Source organism: Drosophila elegans, unplaced genomic scaffold (genome assembly GCF_018152505.1).
Source record: "Drosophila elegans isolate 14027-0461.03 unplaced genomic scaffold, ASM1815250v1 contig_208, whole genome shotgun sequence".
Taxonomy (NCBI): Eukaryota; Metazoa; Arthropoda; class Insecta; order Diptera; family Drosophilidae; genus Drosophila; species Drosophila elegans.
In genome coordinates this window covers 12,015,329-12,037,058 of record NW_024545578.1, presented here as the reverse complement: position 1 = coordinate 12,037,058, position 21,730 = coordinate 12,015,329, and the positions used below count along the sequence as shown (strand labels likewise).

The 21,730-nt window shown below is 39.1% G+C and overlaps 2 protein-coding genes across 2 annotated transcripts; one reads left to right on the top strand and one right to left on the bottom strand.

The window, feature by feature from the left end:
- Positions 1-5,124: 5,124 nt before the first annotated feature.
- LOC108135700 lies at positions 5,125-13,874 on the top strand. Its single transcript, XM_017256541.2, has 6 exons — positions 5,125-5,305; positions 7,871-8,062; positions 8,430-9,303; positions 9,978-10,612; positions 11,580-11,700; positions 11,756-13,874. Exons 2-6 carry the CDS (start codon positions 7,965-7,967, stop codon positions 13,277-13,279), a joined length of 3,252 nt encoding a protein of 1,083 aa, XP_017112030.1. The 5' UTR covers positions 5,125-5,305; positions 7,871-7,964; the 3' UTR covers positions 13,280-13,874.
- A 1,251-nt stretch (positions 13,875-15,125) lies between these two features.
- On the bottom strand, positions 15,126-19,872 carry LOC108135688. Its single transcript, XM_017256529.1, has 3 exons — positions 19,511-19,872; positions 17,944-18,160; positions 15,126-15,585 (listed from the first exon to the last, which is right to left on the bottom strand). Exons 1-3 carry the CDS (start codon positions 19,716-19,718, stop codon positions 15,426-15,428), a joined length of 585 nt encoding a protein of 194 aa, XP_017112018.1. The 5' UTR covers positions 19,719-19,872; the 3' UTR covers positions 15,126-15,425.
- Between the last annotated feature and the right edge of the window lie 1,858 nt (positions 19,873-21,730).

Genomic DNA, 21,730 nt, shown 5'->3' with positions numbered 1-21,730 from the left:
TTCATAAGACAACAAAAATTATATATATATATATATATGAATACATCTATGTGTATGTGTAAATGATATAAAAGCGCATAAATATTCTGTAAGATTTAAAAAACAAAATGAAAATAAAAGAAAAAATATTTGAAAACAAAGAAGTTGAACATTTTATTACTTTTAAGACACACTTATTAAAACTAAACATTCATTATTTTAGATTGTAGTTTTCGGGTCAGTTTTTCACTAGCTTTTGTTTTTAATTTGCTCCAGATTTATCTTTATCTGTTGGTATATTTTACACCATGTAAAATTCTACTTTGATCGTACGCCATTAAATTTTGTAAGGCATACTTTCAGGCTGCTATGGAAACTGCGATCGGTAGAGCATAACGTGTGGACTTGTGTATTCCTCCCCAGAAAAACCTCCTTTTCGTGATTTTTAAGGGGTGATGTTTGCGTGCGAGAGAGTTTTCCGATTTAAATGGCAAATGCTGGCCACTTAGGCGGCAAACAACCAGGCAAATGCCTAAACCAATTTGTAGTTTCCATTTCTTTTGCGGCTGCGGATTAAGTGGCCAATAATTGCTGCTCCTGCAGACGCGCCACGCGACTTGGTAACGTGATACGAGGCCACGTTGGTCGTGTCACAAAAATGATGTGTTATTAACGGCTTAAGCAGGCGATGGCGATTATAATGAAACGCGGTCCCAGGCTGGGCAATTATGTTGGCCTGGCCACCCTAAAACCTCAAGCTCAGCGGTCATGACATCCGTTTCCGCCTTCAATCACGGCCTCATGCATGTGTCAATCACAATGGCATATTTAATCTGAAACTGCTATTTTCATTGAATTTTGGGCGCGTGTCCGAATCGCCTGAATGGATATTGAATAGCGAATGCTAATCGAACGCTGGAAATCTTACAAGTTTTCAATTAAGTTTTAAACAAAACTAATCAATAGCCGCAATCGCAGTCCCATTCTCTTGGTTTATGGTAATTACCTTTTGGCTCGACACCTGCCAACAGCAATAAACAAAAGGACGCAGGACAAAGTGTCACATATTGGCAGAGTTCATCGAAATGAATGTGCCTCCCGAAAGCCTCACCGCAAACCATTATGATTATTAAAATTATTTGAGGTCAAACAATATTTGTGCCTTGCATTTGGCAATTTTCCGTGAATTAGACGTATTTAACTGCCTGTGGTTTTTTGAGAGTTTGCATTAAAAGAGGTAAGAAAAAACTTAAATACATAGATTATTTAACTATTTTTAATTATCAGTTTCCTTTAAAATCAAATAAGTTTTCACTTACTTTCTTATAAATAAAGTAAAAATGTTGCTTACTTAACAAAAGTATCCACCCCACTTTAAATCTTGTACCATTCCTGAGCGTCACCCAATCCACATATCCTTACCATAGCATAATGTTTTCCCAAGTTCTAATTAAATTGTATCCTGCTTAACTATTCGCCACTTGAAAGCCACTTAAAAGTAATTCAATTATATATAAAACTCATTGAGAATGTAACGCATCTGCTTATTTCAGTTTTAAGCAAAGGTGGAAGGAAGAAAAAGTTAATTTCATTAAAGGAGAAATTCCCACGACTTCAAAAAGCTTTACCATGCTGGTTGTGTGAAACGCACAGGCAGCAAAAATGCATTAAAAATTTATAGCAAAATGCACGCGCAGGACAAATCCGACCCCTTCTCCCAAGGAGTCACAGGAATAAAAGTAGATAAGTGGCTCCTGAAACATGCACACAAATGTAAGAAACTTGTCTCGTTTGTCTGCCATGTAATTCCACCTGTATCCGCAGGGTACATGTGCAGTTTAGCCACATATATATTTACAATTTGCCAACTTGATTTTAGGGTGGAAGTATAAGCCATTGAGAAATTAAATACATATATGTATCGATATTTCTTTTTTATCAATAATTTGCCTTTTTGCCAATTTGCCAATTAACAATATATTTTACTTATTTATTGTTAACCTTTTTTGTAAATACATATATTAAAAGGTTATTTTATAAACAGTGGTGGGAAAGTTTTGTTCAATTTAATAATAACAGATATTTGCTAGATTTGCCTCTTTTGAAAGGTCTGTTTACCTTGCTTGCCCTGGGGAATTTAGTATTGACTCAGCTCTAACTTTGTTCATCTCTGAAAACTGATAAACCGATGTCACTGCATTAGTAGGAATGCAGAAAACACAAGGACCAGCCTCTCAAGACTTCAGAGAATATGTTAAAGGAGTATGGCAAACGGAAGGAAATAAACAATCTCATATCTGGAAAATGGTTTGAGCACAACTCGTAAATTTTCCTGGCCTGCAGGCCACCATCAGCTGGATAACTCATAAGAGAGGCAGCAATATATGGCGATCATAATCAACGTCTTTTGGCACTTTATTGACAAACTAATAAAAACCCAAAGAGACAGCAAATCCAAGCTGAAAGGATGTCCAACAAGAGACGAATAGATACTCGTAGATGGTAGCAAACGATTTATTAAAATCCCTGTACATGGCATACATAATAAAAAGCAAGCAGAACAGGAGACCCTTGCTGACCGTTGATGTGATGAGTAATTTGCTTTTGGCTTTTAATGCTGCCCAGTTACACTGCTACAAAATAATACATTTGTTAAGGAGTGCTAAATCATTCGGATTTTAAAAATAATTAATAAAGATTTCATAAAATGTGCAATAAAAAAAAGAAATGTTGTCTGTGATAATTCGGACTAAAAATATTATATAGTGAATACTCTTTCTAAGACTTCTTTATATATGGTGATTTCTGTGGCACACTCCATTATTTTTAATAGGAATTTTCGATATTTAAAATTTAATTATTTATATTTTGAGATGAGTGTACATTATTTTTTTAACTGCATTGGCGAGACCAGACCACATAACGAATAGTTGCAGGACACGGAAATTAGTGCGGAAACGCTTACTACGCTTAGCAATCTGTCAAAAAGCCAAAATGTAATAAATGAGACCCGCATGCCAGAGGGTTGGGGGTTGGGATGTCTGGGGGCCATCAACATAATTCATACGACATGGCATACCAGGACAAAAGGCTGACCAGATCCAAGGACAAAGACGCCAACTGGCTGGGCGGGCTGTCTTTTATGGCAGCAGATGCACCATATTTCATTACACGTTGATAAGTGGTCATTTGTCCCGGACCAAACACGGTCGCAAAATGGCTAAAACTCCGAGTGAAGTTGGCTTCCTGCATGCCAACAGGCATTTCATAATAATTTTAACAACCTTTTTACGCAAACCTGCAGCCAGAAGAGGACCCCTTTGATTAAATACACGAAATACACGGATTTCTGGTGGTCTGGCTTTGCATTTAAATCTCTTCATCCGTTCAGGAATCATGCCTATGAGTTGGCTAACAAGAGTTGTTCGGGTCCTTCAAATGATTATTAATTTTTGCACGATTTTACGGCTGCTTGCATCTGAAGTTGATGAATTTTAGTATTTATTTTTAGTGACTAAAAAAATAAGCTTATATAGGATGATTAAACCTTCTTTCTAGCACTTTGTAATTAAATCTAGTTTACAGATAACTGAACTTATGAAATGTTATTTAGTTAGTTTAAAAAAAATGTTATCAATTTTATGCTTATATAATAAAAACAAGTGATTTTTACAACTTTTGTTAAAAAATGCACTAAATGTCATTTTATTTAGCTATTTTTTTTTTACTTACCTCAAGGATTTTTGTCAAGTATGCAAATAATTCTATTTTCAATTTGGGTTTTTCAAAGTTCACTCCTTTGATTGCTCACGCAATAAACTAACTAATTTGGGCTTTACCAAAGTGCCACAAACTAAAAACAAATCGACGACTCATCGACGACCTTTCATGGTCGGACAACACACCTAGATACTCCCACAGGCGGATATAAAAATCCACCGACTTGCCATTCATCAATCATGACCCGAAGACGGCAGTCCCAACTTTGCATAACTCAGCCGAATGTAAACAAATTGCGAGATTGGCGAAAAGCAAAAAGTAAAGCGGGTTGAATGACAGACATTGGCACAGTTTTTCGATTGGCACTCAGTCTTGAACCGAGTTCGGGGAACAGCCCACGAGCTTTGTTAGATTTTTGGCTATGCTTTCGTTTGACCGCCAAATCTGTTCCAGTATCAGCCCATTTTGTTACCTCAGAGGCGATAAAAAGTGTAAATTATTATTACCAACAGCTGGGATGGGAAAAGAAAGCCGCCTTGTGGGGGGCGGAGATGGGCGATTAGAGCAGAAAATTACTCAACTCGAGTCAGTTTCGGTTGGGGTCTCTGTTTCGGTTTCGGTTTCAGTTTCAGTTGGGTTCAGTTTGGTTGGCGGGGCGTCTTGTTAGCTGGTTAACTGCTTGGCCTGCTCAACTTTCACTCAGACGTCCAATCTGTTGGCCCATTATAATTAAGCCATTTGGCTGGCCAACAGCCTCGTTGGACAATCATTTCTCACTCGAAAAGTGTAACAAATGCGCCAATTAATCGGCGCAATGCAGATGTAATTGTAATTGATAACATCGTGTGTAACCGAGTTGAATGATCAGCTAAGAGCTAAATGCTGCAAAATCGGATTACTTGCCGCAATGACTGTATTGGTTGTGGGGTTTAAAGTGTCTTTTTTTTAAAGCCTGGTTCAAAATTAAAAATGTTTGATTTAAAAGTTGAAAAGTAAGATATTTTGATTTTGTAGATGGACATTTAGTTATTTAAAAATATATAAAATTATATTTAAACAAAATTGAACAACTTAATTCGACTGTTTGTTTTTTAACTTTGTGAAATTTTTCTATAAGCTTGGTTTGAGATAAATAAATAAACATTTTCATTATTTTTCCCAAAAAATTATTATTATTATTATTATTATTGTGTAAACTTTAAACTTTTGACCTTCAGGGAGGCGAGGCCTCTTTTCCAAGCTCTTTAAACCTCTGCTGCTCTCGTTTACCCATTCAGGCAGCTCTCTGTTAACGCTAATCCACCTGGCCAAGTCGGAATGGTAGTGGAGCTCTCTCTTATGTAGACTTCGGCTATATCCATATCTCCAGAGAAATGGCTTGGTGGCTTCTCTGCGCCGGCGTCGCGTGTCAAACGATCGCCGAACTTTAAGCCGGAAAGACGTCGCCGTCGAATCGTATGCGTTTTGCTTTTAGTTGTACACCGCTTACGTCTGCCGGTTGCGTCGCTTGGGCTCAAAAGTTAACCAGTTTCGATTCGAAATTCGCTTTCAGTTTCATTTGAGATACGCGAAGAAACAGCAGCAACGGCGGCCACACAAAGTTGCAGTGAGTAGTTTGGCTGGGGAAAAAACCCACGGCGAAATTGAAACCGAAAGTGTGCAAATCAAAATCAAAAGCCGGGCCTCTTTAACAGCACTTCAAATGTAGCAATTCAAAAACCAAACAAAGCAGGGCAATTGTGTCTAGAAACGAGCACGGCCAATTTTCGAGTTCAGCCAGCCAGGAAGAGCGAGTAGAAAGTTGTGGAAAGAAGTGGAAATAACAGAGAATTGCGCAAAAATGGCATTACAAAAATCGGTGGACACAAGTGACTCATTTGGTGCAGAGAAATAAAAATGTGACTATCAAATTACTGATTCAAATACTCAACAAAACAAAGGGACTACTAGAAAAATGTATAATTGAAATATGGAACAAGACATAAATAATATTATTAAATAATAATATTTCATCAAGATGGGCATAAAGTACGGTATCGAACTACTAAATTACTTACGTCCTATCCAATAAAAGTTGAGGTTCACAACAAATGTAAACGATTAAGTGGCTAAACATCTTATAAATATTTAATTGAAATTTTTTTCTGTGCAAGTGCAGGAATAAGACTCAGATCGAACCTCAGCACGCCTCGGACATTAAAGCTAATTGGTGGGCGTCGTGAGGGAGGGGGCGTGTTGAGTGGATTATGTAATTTGACAAGCAGAGGATACTTCCCCCAAAGAATTCACAACACGTACGCCGTATCCGTATCCGTATCCGTGTTCGTCTTTGCCCGCACAATTTGGAACGCATCTCGAGCGTAAAGTGTCCTTTCGTGTCACCGCCTCCTCGTTCGGTGTCCTTTCCCCATTTGGACAGACCAGCCACCCACCCACCCCATCACCCAATCACCCACTGTGCATTTTGTGATCCTTGCACCTGCTGCAACCACACCACCTTCCCCCACACCTCAAAAATTAGCTGCCATTTCTTGTTGTAAACTTCCATTGCCGTCTGCTGTCTTTCGGTTTTAGTGCAGCGCCCTCTGGTGCCAGCCAGCGGCAAATGCAGTTTTCTGGTACTTCCCCGAATATTCCCCCCCATATCTCTTACCCCTCGGATGGGGATCATAAAATTTTTGGCTGCAATTACAGCTGGCAAAGTCTGTTGCCCGACTCCGTTCGCAATTGCATGGAATTTAAATTTTATATTCAACAAGACATTTGGCATAGGAGTTGTTTTTATATTGCTCAAGCAGCACAGCACACAAATATAAATAATATATTTTTAACTCTGCACAGATGCTGCAAACTGACTGCGACTTTAACGCGATAATTTTGAAATTTTCTGTGCGTCATCTTTAAAAAGGGCTTAACATTTTTGCCACACACACTCTGTCTCGTACGACAACCTTGACTCCATTTAAATGCAAATGCAAATCGAAGAGCGCTAAATGACGCACTGAACAAGGCGACAAACTGTGCATATTTTATGGTGAAATTTATGGTGGTTCGCAGAAGACAAAAAGAGTTAAAAACATTAAGACCCCAATGAATGAATGAACTGTGTGTGTGTGCTAAAAACCATAGAAATCAATAAACCAATGCGAGAAAGATGATGGGTCGAAGAGAGTTTTGCTTAAGAACATAAAACACACTTTCACTTATACATAAAATATGGTCTGTAAAAAATGCCATAGAAATAATGAGTATGAAAGTCAATAAAGACAAGATTTGTTAACGAAAAGACTTGGATATTAATGAACTTTAATTTCAAAGGTGTTAAAAAGCTTAAAAATGTTTATGGTTTATAAATTCTTTACGCCTTGACTGAATAAGCGAATTCAATTCATAAAAAGACATGTTTCTAAACTCCATTCGTACAGTTAAATAAATGAAAAATATATATTTAAAATATTTTCTTATGTAATTTTTAAAGTAATAAACTTAACTTGTTTCTAAATTAAACTTAATTTTAAACCTTGTACTTTGACTTAAACTAGGGACTTTTAGAGGTTCCAATTGTACCATTACTTAAAAATGTAATAAATTAAAATTAATATTACTTACCAACCATGAGTCAAACAAAAACCACTCCTAACAAAGAACAATCATGCTAAAGAGTTTGCTCACAACCAGACTATTTAGAATTCATATATATGCACTCTAGACACTTGTCATAATAGAACTCGGAGTATAAAAAGAAACCAAATCGCTTCGCTCTGGGCATTAAACTTTTAAGGCCTGTCAGCGTCCCGCCAAATAAAACTTGACAATAATCCGAATAATTTTGCATGGTTCGCCGGGACTGAAGATGATGGTATCCGATTATATCTGGCAGTCGTGCGGTTGCATAAACACGGCGCAATCATAAAAAATGGAATTAAACAAATGTCGTCGTCGGCAGGGAAAACTCCTTGCTCGGATAGCACGTGAGAATTGCATTAATATGAATGCAAATGTGCATCCCGCGGGGGGCGATGGGCGGTGGGTGGTAAATCTATAAATTTATGTGCAAATGTAGCAAGAAAATGTCGAGCACAAGTCGTCGGAAATTGCGCGAAATTCTTTTTGTAGTTTGAGTTGACAGCAAGTTTTTATGATGTTTTCCATTCCATTTTCCTCACTTTAGGCGACGTGCGAAGACAGTTTGGCTTGAGCTTATGAATCGCTGACGTGAGCAGCGGGATTTTCCACATTTTCCCTCCGACTTCAGCACCACCAAAATGCAATTGCTATGGGAGCCGCGAAGTGTGCAATGGAAAATTGCAATTCTAATTATCGCATTAGTCTTCGACGTGTCGTGCATAAGAAATGGCCACGGGTGAGTTGATTGAGCTTCCTTAAATTATGCAAATTTCCTTGAGCCTCTGTGGAAACTTTTGTGAAGTTAATATCCTTGCTTTAAAATTTATTATTGTATATTATAACAGACCTAAAACTGATAAAACTTTTAAAAAAAAATAATATTCTTTATTCTTCTTTGTCACTTTTAAAATAAATATAGTTTTAATTCTCTTAATTTTGGGTTTGAAATATGAATAATGAATTGATAAGCTTGCAAGATATTGAAGTGGTTCTAAGTTAATTAATTTGTAGCATAAATTTGTGTATGAAAAACCTTTTTTTTAATAATTATTTAGTGAGACATTTTTAATTTTGATATTTTTCATTTTTTCCTTTTTCTTCAGTGATGAAAAGCAGATATCCGTGAAGCTAAAAAACTTCTTTCCCTCGGAGCAGTTTTCAGAGGGTCAGAGTCCCACAGAAACCTCAGCCCGAGTGACTTCGGGCGGAGGATTTCGACCCTCACAAATGCTGGAATTCACGCCCTCAGATGTTATGCCACAGGCTGGTTTCAATCGCTATCCCCCGAGCTATTTGGAACCGAACTATAAGCATGAAGTACCCAACTCACTGGGTCAGCAGCAGACGGCATTGGACAAACAGTTCTCCTTTCCCGCGGAAACGCACTCGGTGTTCCAGAGCACTCCGCTGCCCACGACGCCGGTGGTTAGCTATCTGGATCCGTATACCCAGCAGAACTATCGGTATACACCCACCCCACCATCGATAATTCAATATCAACGGGAGCAGCCAGCTCAAGATGATCAGGTCTATACCGTACAGTCATCCTTGCTGGTGGGAAATCATCAGCAGAATCACCAGCGTCCTGGTCACGTGGACGACGTGTATCTGAAGCGACCCGGCTACGTCTTCGATGAAAGCCCCAACCCATCGTATCGTCGACCCACAAGGCCACCGCCTTCACTGCCAGCCCCGCCCACCACAGCCTCGCATAAAATCTCCTACGATAGCCATGATTACCCACCGCCCAGCTATGCGGCCGAGCAGACATCCAATTTTGTGCCCCAGCAGCCAAAGCAGCGACCACTGTACCAGCGCCAAGACATCAATGCGAATCGAGGGGGAGCCGGAGGAGCGGGTGGAGCGGGAGGAGCAGCTGAACCGCCACCTCCTGGCCCGTCTAATTATGCAAACAACTTTGATAATTATTCGCAGCGGCCGAACCCACAGCAAACTCAGATACAGAACCCCAACCAGGTACACAGCGAACAAAATTCAATCTCGACTAAAAACTATCTAGACACCAATACTATGATTTATTTAAAACAAAATAATTGTGTCGAATTAAGTTAAACTCAAACAATTATATTGAAAATAATAACATGAGTGTCTTTAGGTACATTCGCATTTATCATAGAATATTTTGAGCCATTTAATTTCAAACGCTGTAAGATAGGTACAACATTAAACTAAATTTTTAAAGGCAGGTCCATTAGAAATTTTGTATAAATTAATTTTAATAATTTAGTTTCAATTTCCAAAAGTTACAATACTAAAAAGAGATCAAAGTCGATCGCGTACATCACGTTGTTTCATTTGCTTAAATTTAGGTACAACATTTTTTAATAATTTAAATACTAAACAAGAATTTACCGTACTTATATATATCATAATAAATTAAATTCAAAATTAATCAGCTTAAAATGGGGATTGATATACACAAATTAATTGTACACTCTAAATAAATTCCATAAATGGTAATGGTGTTTAATTAACAAGCAAAGATTATTGAATATAGTTATTTTTAAATTCTTAAAAAATTTAACAACATAAATAGGGTTGCATGTTTATAACAAAAAAAAGTTTCGATTTAAAAAAATTATTACAAAATACAATTCAGTCATAAATCCATGTAATTTTGTTCTGTGCAGGTACAGCCGCACTTTGGAAACTATCAGTATCAATACAACCCTCAGAATGGAGGAGCAGGTGGTCCGGCTGGAGGAGGAGGAGGAGGAGGAGGAGGAGCACCAGGATCTGGACTACCCCAGCGGCCCAGACCGGGACACAATTACTACGAGTATCAGATTGGCGAGATACCGCCACCGCGACCGCAGTCCCAGCACTTCCAGCAGCCACAGCAGCAGCAGTTCAACTATCGTCCTGCCACTCAGTCATCGGGTGGTGGCTCAGGGGGTTCTGGAGGCGGAGGATTAGGAGGCGGAGTAGGCGGTGGTTTGGCCACCCTGGCCTCGCTGTATGCACCGCAATTTACGAATCTCCTCCTGGGGGGAGTTGGCTCCCCCTCCTCGTCCTCGCAATCGGCCAGCCCATTAGGCAGTCTCCTCGGCGCTTTCGCCGGTGCACAAGGAGCAGGACACCAAAGTGGCGGTCAGGGAGGAGGACTGGCGGGACGACCGCCCAACACACAACTCATTAGGGCACTGGAGAACATCGCTCGCAACGACGATTTGCAGTGCGTGCCCAAGGTGCTCTGCCAGATGATTGCCGGTCAAACGTTACGTGGCCAATTGCCCGGATTCGTTACCTCCCCGGCCATAACCAAGTGAGTACTCCAAAGTGGCCGGAATGGGCCAGGAGATCGGGTTTCACTGAACGAAACAGATATGTAAATATGCAAAGCTTTCATTTAAGGGTTTAAATAAGTTAAAACATGTTTTCCATGTTACCTTTACCTTAATTTGAATTTACTATAAATTCGTATGGTGCTGATGATGTTTTATGCATTTAAAACATATCTTAATTTTTTTGTTTTTTTTTTTAATTTTTTTAGCTTGTTTTTTTTTTTAAATTTATCTTATATCATTTAAAACAAAAATCTAAATTCCACGACATATTTCAATCTGTTTGTAGTCGTACCAATTTTTTTTTGGACAAATATTATATATAACTAAACATTTTTTTAATTCACAATCTATAGTAAATTTGGTTTTCAGTGTTGAGGCATGGGCTGTTCCCCATTATGCAGGGGCTTTAGTTGTGAGTAAATATTATTAAATTTGCATTTTGAGGCAGATGGGGGCATCTTGTTTCTGTGGTGCAGCGTTAACTGGGATTAGACTTCATTACTGCCTTGCAGACCATATTGATTGTTCTATTAAATGAGCTACGTCTGGTGAGGGGATTTTCTAGGGGGGAAGGGGGAATGTGAAAAGGGGTTGCGATAGCACCCATTGTAAATGAAATTGTTTTGGCTTTGGCAAATTCTTGGCTTCGAGTCAATTAAGTTTTATAAGCGGCCTAGAGAGAGGCTAAAAGGCAGATGGAGTTGCATTACTTGTGTAACTAGATGGGAAGCTCAAGGGAGTGAAATCTTAATGCAGGACGTACGTTTCTAAGGCCGCCATTATCATTAATTGGTCGCAGTTTTTGAAATCTGGCTCAGCTCTGAAAAATTACAATATACTTGGAGGTACAGATGTGAAATGGAAAATATTGCATTCTTATTAAGATAGTATTATAGTCCTTATCATTAAAAGTATATGTACTGACCCCTTATTTGTTTGTCACAGTTTCCTCGCTGGATTTCCTGTGGCCTCACCTGCCCTAATTTACGGAAGAGCTGCCCTTCTTGGTTTGAGTGGTGGAGAGCGGAGCTGTATCCAAACTTACGAGAAGTGTCCTAAGAATGATGTGAGTATTTGGTATTAAGTTAATTTTTGTAATAACATAACCTTCTTTTACCTAGATGGAAATTATTCACTATTTGAACAATCATCGAGGCGGATTCTTCAAGTTCTTCAGTGAGCCAGAGGAGACACCAGTGGCATCGCAGCAAGGAGATAGCGGTTCAGGATCCCTGTTCAGCATCCTTTCCGCTTTGACAGGAGGAGGCGGTGGAGGAGGTCAAAGTTACACCACTCCGCGACCTGTACCTCGACCCACTCAACGACCCTCAACGGATATAGCCAGCGGAATCGGTAGCTTCTTCAGCCAGGTGCTATCCGAATATCTAAATGGAGTGGAGTACCAAAGAAGGAGGAGGCGGAGGAGTCTCAACCTGGATGATGACTTCCACGATGAGGAGGACAACCTGGACACCCAATCCAGTCAGCTGGTGAAGTTTCAGGACGATGAAGAGGAGGAGGCGGCCAAGGCTCACACTGAACTGATAGGTGTGTTGCAGTTTCCCGAGGACGAGGGTGAAGGTCGTGTGATTAACTTCAAGGACATTCAAAGCGAGGAGCAACACGAGGACGGAGCTGTCCGTTTCCCAGATGCCACACCAGCCGATGTTATCCGGGAATTCAATCGCGATGCTGCCCAAAGAAAGCTCAGGTTTCCTCAGGACCAAGATGAACCAACTGAAAATGTGAGGAAAGCCAAGGATTTATCATTCATGGAAGGATGGAAAGTCGTATTGCCAAATGGACTTTCCCACTCTGACATGGGAGTGGATAAGCGGAGGGGAAAACGCATTGTGTTTAGGGATACCAACGAGCATCTGGATGAGCAGACGTTGCAAGAGGAAAGGATCAGGGAGGAGGTGCTGTTCCGTGAAGCCGAGTTGAGAGAAGAAAGAATGTTGGAGGAACAAGTCAGGGAACAACAAGCTAGAGAAGAACTAATCCGAGAAGAGCAACAGCTCCGTGAAGAAGAACTCAGAGAAGATCAATTTCGAGAGGATCAAATCCGGGAAGAGCAACTCCGAGAAGACAGAATCCGAGTGGAACAGCTGCAGATCCTGCGCATTCGCGAGGCACAGAACAACCAGCAGTCCTTCAAGGATGACAGCCCTCATCCTCCTCCAAATGCCGTTTATGAAGATGCAGCTCCTCCGCAACGTGGAGCCCGCGTTATATTCCCCGATCACTATGAACAGCACATTCGGAAGGGCAAGATCCTCAATAGACCCACCTATGCACCCACCTACGAGTACAATGAGGTGGGCGAGGAGGCCAAGGAGGATCGCCTGGTGGTGAGCGATGAGCACAGACCGCATAATCACTACCGATTGGAGGGCGGTTTCAATTCCCTGAATCGTGGCGAATACATGCCAGGTAATACTGTTCGATTTGTAGAGCCCGCAAGTGAAAGACCACACTACAACTACCCAAATGCAAACTACATTAGCGACAATCGCTATGGCAGCAGCCAAAATCAAAAGCCCCATTACGAAGACGACAAAAATATATATGTGACCAATTCGCATGGAGTCAACGAGTACTATATTCGTCCTGATGGCAGTAAGGTCTATCTAAAAACAGGTTAGATTTAAGAACACTAAATTAGGTCAATTTGTGTGAATGCTTCAGAAATTAACATTTTTCTTTCAAAATTAGCTTAAAATTCTTCACTTGTCTTTTGAGATTGTAAATAATTAAAAAAAATTCCAATCGAAATCCGCGTTTAGAAATCCAAATTGTTGTAGTGTAATTAGCATAAGATGTTTTGAATTCTTATATTTTATTTTGAAATAATTTATAATTTATACAAGACTTAAACACAAAATTAATCGAAATAATTTACACCATCACATAAGTTTTAAGTTCCTTGCGTTTGTCCAAATTGAAACCTATTATGGGTCAGTTGCAAAGACCAGCACAGAGGCAGGCCACCACTTAGTCACATAAGTCTGTAAATATTTAACGCCTTAAACCATTATTTATTAATAAAACACAATTCAATCAACCGAAAATTTGCAAAAAGATCAACTTTCTTCATCTGCTACCATTGTTTCAACAAGTGAAAAGCGCTGCCAGTGGAATTGCCCCATAAATCTAGTGGCAAACGGCCTCATCTAGGGAATACGTTTGAAAAATTAAATGTGATAAACCGGGACAATAATGGAAATGCAAAAATAAACAATGAAAAAACACCCAAATATTTAGAGTGGAATAGGAAGTACCCTCTGCTTGGGAGCATTCCATGATTTAATTCAGCTAAACGATTTTTAACATAAACATATCAAATATTATTAAACATAGATAAATATTATTATTATTTTTTAAACAAATAAATTATAACGCAAGAAAGAAACGAGAAACCAAATGTTTTCAAAAACATAAATCCTTATATCTCAGTCTTAAATTTATAAAGGGTATGTATGATAAAAAAGTTCAGAAGCAAAGGTTGTCTAAACCCCCGGGGGCATCAAGAATTTAATTTATACTTTTTTTCCCGCCAGCGTTTTCCCAAATGGTCGAGCGTTTGTCAACGGGAAAATCACACAGATATGCAAAAGTGCAGTATACTTTTGTGCTGCACAGGCGACCAGGGTTGTCAGCGTCGCCATGGAAAAGGAAAAGCTCCCAGCGACATTTGTAGCTGCAGTTGCTGTCGTCTCATTTTATTTACAGCACTCGGGACGACGACAGCAGCCACCGTTTGTATGCAAACCATATGCAACGAGTTAATAAATGGGAAACACAGGGCTTAAAGTTGGGGTTAGCGACTGAGACCCGACAGTTGGTTGTGTTTTTTGGCTGGTTGAAACTTGTGTTCTACATGAAGTGGCATAGGGGGAGTAAGAAAAAGAAAAAGTTGAGACCTGAAAAGGAAAGGAACCGACTGGTAGTTGATAGTACTAAAAATATATATTTTTAATTCAAACTAATTTTAGACCAACTTTGTAGTACTAGTATATATGGAAGAGTATTTATTTATTTATTTTAAATAAGGAACGGCAAACATTTTTTATATCAAAAGTATTATCATTAATCCTTACCATTCTGAAATCTTTAATTTCTTAACTGGAAAACAATACAAGTACTACACTAAGGTAATTTATTTCGATTATTTCTTTTTTTTTGTATTCCAATAGAAAAATATTAAAAAAATTAAAAATTTATTTACAAGTCAAGGATTGAGATTTACCAGCAAGCATAACCAACTACGGTTATTACAGGGTATTTGGGGAACCCATTCCTTTGCATCCTAATGCCTTGCGTCAACAAATTGCGAGTGGCGTTGCAACCGGCCAGCATTTTTTGCTGCATGCTCTTTGGCGTATCAATTTTTCGCTTCTTTCCTGGCAATGAAAATGGGGTAGGGAAAATGCATTGTCCGAGCGGAAAATTGAGGGAGTCCAGACATGTCCCGGCATAGAAACACACAAATTTCGGTTGATTTTTTCCAGCTGGTTTGTTTATTTATTTGCTTACTCATAAATCTAAGCGCCTACGTCTGTTGGCGGGCGTTCGTTTAAATTAAAACCCTTAAAAGCAACTAAAAGTACAGCGAAATGATGGGGTGTACGAGGACAGCACATAGATGCTGGATGCTGAGTGCTGGATGCGAGTGCCGAAAGATGGATGATTAACAAAGATGTCCGATGTGACTGACTAAGGGGACTCCATCCGGATGCTCCACCTCCGTTATTTTGAAGTGCCCCAGAGGAGGTGGCGTCGACCAGATCTTCATCGCGGTTGGGGCGGAGGTAAGGGTCCAACTCCTGGACAGGGCATCCTTTTGGCCAGGTGCTTGCAGAGCGGCACATCCCGCACAGCATCGCCGATGAACAGGGACAGCAGGTACCATTGTTTCATCCCACTGACGCCCGATTGCACTTTGTAGTTCCTGTTGGTCGTTGGATCCAGATCCATGTTGCATGTTGCAGGCGGGGAATCGGAAAGCGGATTACAGAAATAATTACTTATAAGTAAGTGGGTAATATGCACACATAACAACAGAGGCTCCAACCTCGGATTAAAAACAAAAGAAAGAGTTTTTCTTCACAATGCAGAATGTGTTGTATGGTGAGAATGGGTTTTCACTTGGCTTATTTGTGTAATGGTTGCGCCGGGATGCTACTTAAAAAGAGCCGGTGAGTTGAAGCAATATGTATTAAGATAGGCAGAAAAAATGTTTTAACATCGATGAACAAGAACAATGAAATGCAGCACTTATTCTTTTAAGCACACAGACCTTTGCTTTACAAATTTAAAATCATAACAGATATCGCAGAACCAACAATGAAAAATATTATTATAAGTTCTTTATTATTTTAAATTTTTAGGTATGCAAAAATTTAGTATGCCAACTAATGTTATTGAATTTTCTTAAAAATCGACCAAAAAATTTACCTTTTATAAATATTTGTAAAAATATAAAGCCAATTTAAAAAAAAAAAGCATTTCGGATAATAAAACCAAAAAAATGTTTAACTATATTTAAGTCTTTACCAAACTCACCCTTACCTAAACTTCATTTTAAACAATCTAATTTATTTATGGAATACAAAACCCTTAAATTCCCCCACTGACTGTGAAGTAAATTGCGAATGTATTCTTTTCGGACTTTTGGACCCTGCTGATTACTTTGTGATAACCACCTTTCTTTCTGCCATGCAACCCTTTGCTTTCACACCTATGGACCTACGGACAGTTCAAATTTCACACGTCTGCAATGGCATAATTTAATCAACTCGGTAACAAACACATTTGCAGCTGCCCTCCGGAAAAGTGGGCACAAACAACAAAGAGACGGGAAAAACTGACCGAAACCTGGAGAAAAGCCAGCTATGGCATGCCATTCCCCACTGTGCACTTGCATAAATTTAATCAAAAACTTTAATCATATTTTATTATTACAAAACACGTCGAGTTGCAGAAAACTTCTCCTAATGCCAATTACATTTGCAGCGCAACGGAAACTAAACAAAAACCAAACGAAAGCATCGTAGCCAGACTCAAACTGAGACCTAGTTCGGAGGTCAGGGGTGGAAAACTGAGGTGAGGGCCTCTCAGACAGACGAACATTTCAAAAATAATTTTGAATATTTGCTCTTGACACGTTGGCCAAACAAGCTTTGCCCAATTTTTGGGGTCGATGTGAGGGGTGAACACTTTTGCACATTAAGTGTGAAAGTGTCAGATACATGTGGAAAACCTTTTTGCGATATCACAAAATATTAAATAGAATAAATGGAGAGAGGGCCAAACAAGAAAATGTTACACATACGACACGTTTGCCGAAGGACTTCCCTAAGAAGCTTTTCTTTAAGCTGCCCTTTGTTTGTCCTGTCGCTTTTAAATACGAGTATTTCAAACTGGAAACTGGTGGCAACAATAATAAAAATGTTTTACTACCACCACTGACCAGCCAAGCTTCCTTTCTTTTATTGCATAAAAACGTCAATAAAAAAATCAAGGAAGATGCTGCCGAGACAAGCGCATTAATTATGAATCACAGCAGTTAGCCAAGTTTAGCTGGGGGGCTTTGACGGGTGAGAAGAATAACTGGCTGCTTTGTAACATTACCATGACAATGGTTTAATGGCCAAATGTGAGGGGAGCTGCGAGGGCAACCAACTCATCAGGAACTGGCAAACGAAACTAAATTTATGTAAACTTACAAATTGAAATCCTGAGGCAAAGGCAAAGCCAAAGTCGCAGTCGAAGTCAAAGTCGAAGTCGTGACATGCACTTTTAAACCCAGGGACCCAGGGATACATTAAATTATGCACAGATGAGTTAGCAATGCCAATGACAATGGGCGAACTGCAAACTTCAGGATGAGACAGCGACAACAAGGAGATATAAAAATTGATTGGAAAACATTTTGCTTTAGCTAAAAACAAGCCATTCATTTGCCAAATGACAACAGCAGCAGCGCCAAACTGCAAACGCAGCCATAACAAATGCAATCGCAGAGCAGAAATAGAACCAGAACCAACCGAAGTTCAAGTTGTTACTGCCAGTTGGAGTTGAGTTGAGTTGAGAGTTGCCATAAAGTCAGCACTGCTGCACTTGAGTAGAAAATGGGGAAAGGCACTTGAAAACGCTGATGATATCCTGATTCTTTTTACATTCACTTAATACAAGGGAAGGGAAAATTTGGAAATGCCAAAAAATCTTTCATAAAACGATGACATGTAAGTATAATTTGATCAACCATTTGAATTAGTTACCACACTCTCACCCATTTTTGACCTACCTCAAAACCTCGGACCAGGCAGCATGTGGCTTTGCATTTCCATCGCCGGGAAAGCGTCGTTCACTGGAACCCGAGTGTCGGGAGGCGTGGACCCGGCACGGCTCTTCCAGGATACAGGCCTGTGGTCCGAACTCGCCCAGGATCTGTTTTTGGGCCAACTCAGCGTCAAGGGAAAGTGGATGGGCGATATCCCTTCTGCTGCGAGATCTATATGTACCTGTGAAAGTGAAAACAATTTCATGTAATTAATCCTTATTTTATTTGAGTTTTTGAGTTTGAGTTTTTGAAAGTCCTAAAAACTTTGTCGAACTTTACTTTTAGGAAGTACAAACAAAAATCTTTTTGAAACAAATTTCGTTTCCTGACATTGAAAAATTTGAGTGGTTTGATTTTGTAAAGATTATTGAACTTATGAATTTAATCAGCTTTACTTTCTTTCTGCAGTGGAGCTTTAAAGTTGGCAAAGTTAAATTTTGGGATATTTCCCAGGTTACTCATGCCAAAAGCTAAGCGACTCAGCTGTCAACATCATCAAGCTCCACTATCACTAATTTTTATTTTATTATTTATTTCCGGCTTCACGGAGTGGTGGCAGTTGTTATGGTTGAAGCCACTGGCTCGCCGACAGCCTTGACCCCATTTTCACATTTTGTCGGCTAAGTGGACGAGCACGAAGTTGGCAGCCGCTTTTGTCATCGCACTTGCAGATCAGGTTTTTACGGTCCAACGCAATGAGTAACAAGTCACAACAATCGGCAATAGAAACGCACGTAAAAAATGGGTTGCTGTGCTTCAATGCAAATAAATCCCAAACTGCTATTTGCATATTACATTTTAAAAAGCCTTAGGGTAAAATAGTTTATTTTAGGTGAGAATCGCAGAACAAACTGCCGGCTTTTAAAAGCTAAACCAGGATAAAATGAATGAACTGAAAACAAAACAGCAACTTACAAGCAATTAAAATGAGTATAGTTTTTGATTGGATAGTTAGATAAGTCACAAATGTCAATGGATTCAGAATAAAAAGCTAAATTTAGGTTTTTACGAATTATAGAAATGTAAGTTTTTTGTTCCAGTTTCTAAAATCCAGAGACCTTGTTGAAAAGTTTATTATTTATACACTAATCTCTTATTTAAGCTTATGCCAAGCATCAAAACTATTTGAATGAATTAGAAAATTTTATTATTTATAATTTCGTAAGGTATTTCATAACTTCATTTTACACTTCAGTAAATGCAGAGTCATAAAAAACTAACTAGCTGTGAAAAAACCATATATTAACAAGAGTGGCTAAAAATAGTTTTTCCTTATAGCTTTTGTATTTTTTTTTTTTATATTTCGTATCCGTTAGTAAAGACACTTAAAGCACAGCTAAACGAAAAGGGGGATACAAAAATTTCGCTGCCCAAATTTATTAATTTGGAAATTTCCTCACCGAATTCCTGCACTGATTTGAACAATGCAAAACACTTAATTTATGCACAACATATTTTCAGCTTTCACCCATTGGAGAAAAGAAATTAAATTCAAAATACCGAGTGCGTTGCGCGTTTACGCCAGACTTACTGGGACTGAGGGAGTAGGCCAGCTTCTTGGCGAACTGTGACAAGCGGACGGAGAGCACGATCACGGGGAATCCCACCAGCTGGACGGGAAGTTCGAACAGTGGATCGGAACTTTGGGCCAGGCCCTCCTCCACGAACTCCAGAAGAAGGACCAGCAGCACGCAGAGCGTTGGCACCAGAGTCAGAGTGCAGATATACCGCAGATTCATGGCCGCCAACTGTTGTAGTTTCGTAATACCACTATATATGCGATCCCCGAACGATTCGAGTTCGAGTTTTGGACTTGGACTTGGAGTGGAGTGGAGCGGCAGGCGACTTGGTGCGCTTAAAGTCTTCGACTGACTGAAGCGACCTGCCGTCGCTTTGAGCCGCCAAAGCGCCTCATATAAAAATTAAACCAAACGTTAACTTAAACGTAAACGTAAACAAAGAGAAGCGGAGACCGAGAGTCGCTGGCCAAACCCCAAAGTGTAGGCCCCAAGAAATCACTTGTTGTGTAAAGCTTACACTCCCATGTGTGGGTTTTTGGGTTCAGAGACGTAGACAAAAAATGCAGGAGGAAGAAAAAAAATTTGTTTTGGTTTTTTATGACAAATTTTGTAGTTTAAAACTTATTTACATATATAAAAAATATACACATATAAAAAGGTTCTTCGATTGGTTAAACATTTATTTAGCTTGGTTTGGTTTTTTCAGAAAACCTATTTTTACAGTTTCAAAACATTTATTAAAATTATATTTAAATAAAAAGTTCAGTTTTTAAGGGACTTAAATGTTTATCATTATTTAATATAACAGTTTAGATTCAATCGAATAAAATATCATAGATGATTTAACATAAACATAAATATTTTAAATTATGTATATCGTTTAGAAAAAGTCAATTTTCGGGTGTTTCTAATTGCCTCTTAGATGTTCGGTTTTAAATTAAATTTATTTTTAGCTTCCAAAAAATTGCCAACCCCTTTTTTTGAAGCCCATGCGTTTTTGGGTTTTTTTGCGGGCCAAGTTTGTTTTGCATTTTGACCAAGTTTCGTGCGGAAACCAAAGCCAAGACAAGACCAGCAAGTGAAAGTGAGGCCCACTAAGCGGAGGGCGCCGGCATAGGCTCTCTACGCTCTCTGAAGTCCCCAAGTCCATATCGTATTTGTATCTTTTCCTCCGATTGCTCCCGTCGTCAGTGCAATTATGAAAAGTTATGAAATCTTTCAAGTCAAATGTCTGGACATTCGCACTTGAATAGTCGGGGTTTCCTTTCTTGCTCTTTGTTTTCTGTGGTTTTATTTTGGTCTTGGCGTTTGGCTTGCATATCAATTACCACATTTTCGATGGGTGTTACCGGGTGCCTCGAGTGCACGATTTCCTATTCGGGCTAGCAAGTGATTTGAGCAATTTGTTTCGGCTTGGTTTGGAGGTCAAAGGGAGAAGTTTGTCGGCAATCAACAGGCGAAACCAATTGAAAATGGCTTGCGCTAAAAGCTTTCTTCTAAGCAACTTAGCTGTCAAACTAACTTCTTAGATAACAGGTTGTAAATACAATTGGACATAAGTTTGTTGCTAAATAAATGACTTTTTTAATGTTTCAGGAAACAATTATTTTTGTTTTGTATTTGAATCTTAAAATCAATTTATAAAAATAATAAATAAGATAATAAAAATAATTTTTTTATGATCAAAAATATATATATAAAATAGTGCACAATATTTTCTTGAACTAGTTCATAAAAAATGGGCATATCTGACGCCATTTGGTCAATCCTACCATTCACCATTTACTTTGTTAGCTCATTTAATTATCACCATTGAAGTTAACCGATTGCTTATGCTCATGTTTGCCAAATCAGTTTTCGAAGACTCCATGGAGCACGTGTCGTTGGCCAGGTTAACGATTAAAGAAATGTAAAGTGAGGAAATAAAATCCATATCGAGGAAATCCACTTTTAATAACTGTGCAACTGCAATGAGGCGTCAGTAATAAGAATAAATTACTGGAGGCAATCGCCCATCAATGAGTGGTTCAATCAGTCAGTTGGCCAAGTTGCCGGGACCCGTTTGAAAACACTTCGACCAGATCACGTAGACACCGCCGCAGTTACGCAATCCACAGTGGGGACTCTCGAGCGGCACTCAAATTGTAAACGCTCCAACTACCGCTATTGGAAATTCGCTTTTCTCTCGCCGCTGCTTCAAAGTTTGCCTTACATTTTATGCACATTTTCTT

Excerpts from the sequence above, each read along its gene's own strand:
- LOC108135700 (XM_017256541.2), top strand. The coding sequence starts at position 7,965 with ATGCAATTGCTATGGGAGCCGCGAAGTGTGCAATGGAAAATTGCAATT. Across the intron at positions 10,613-11,579 it reads ACCTCCCCGGCCATAACCAA|TTTCCTCGCTGGATTTCCTG; the intron begins GTGAGTACTCCA and ends TGTTTGTCACAG. Across the intron at positions 11,701-11,755 it reads AGAAGTGTCCTAAGAATGAT|ATGGAAATTATTCACTATTT; the intron begins GTGAGTATTTGG and ends TCTTTTACCTAG.
- LOC108135688 (XM_017256529.1), bottom strand. The coding sequence starts at position 19,718 with ATGAATCTGCGGTATATCTGCACTCTGACTCTGGTGCCAACGCTCTGC. Across the intron at positions 18,161-19,510 it reads GGCCTACTCCCTCAGTCCCA|GTACATATAGATCTCGCAGC; the intron begins GTAAGTCTGGCG and ends TCACTTTCACAG. Across the intron at positions 15,586-17,943 it reads GCCTGGTCCGAGGTTTTGAG|GAACTACAAAGTGCAATCGG; the intron begins GTAGGTCAAAAA and ends AACGACCAACAG.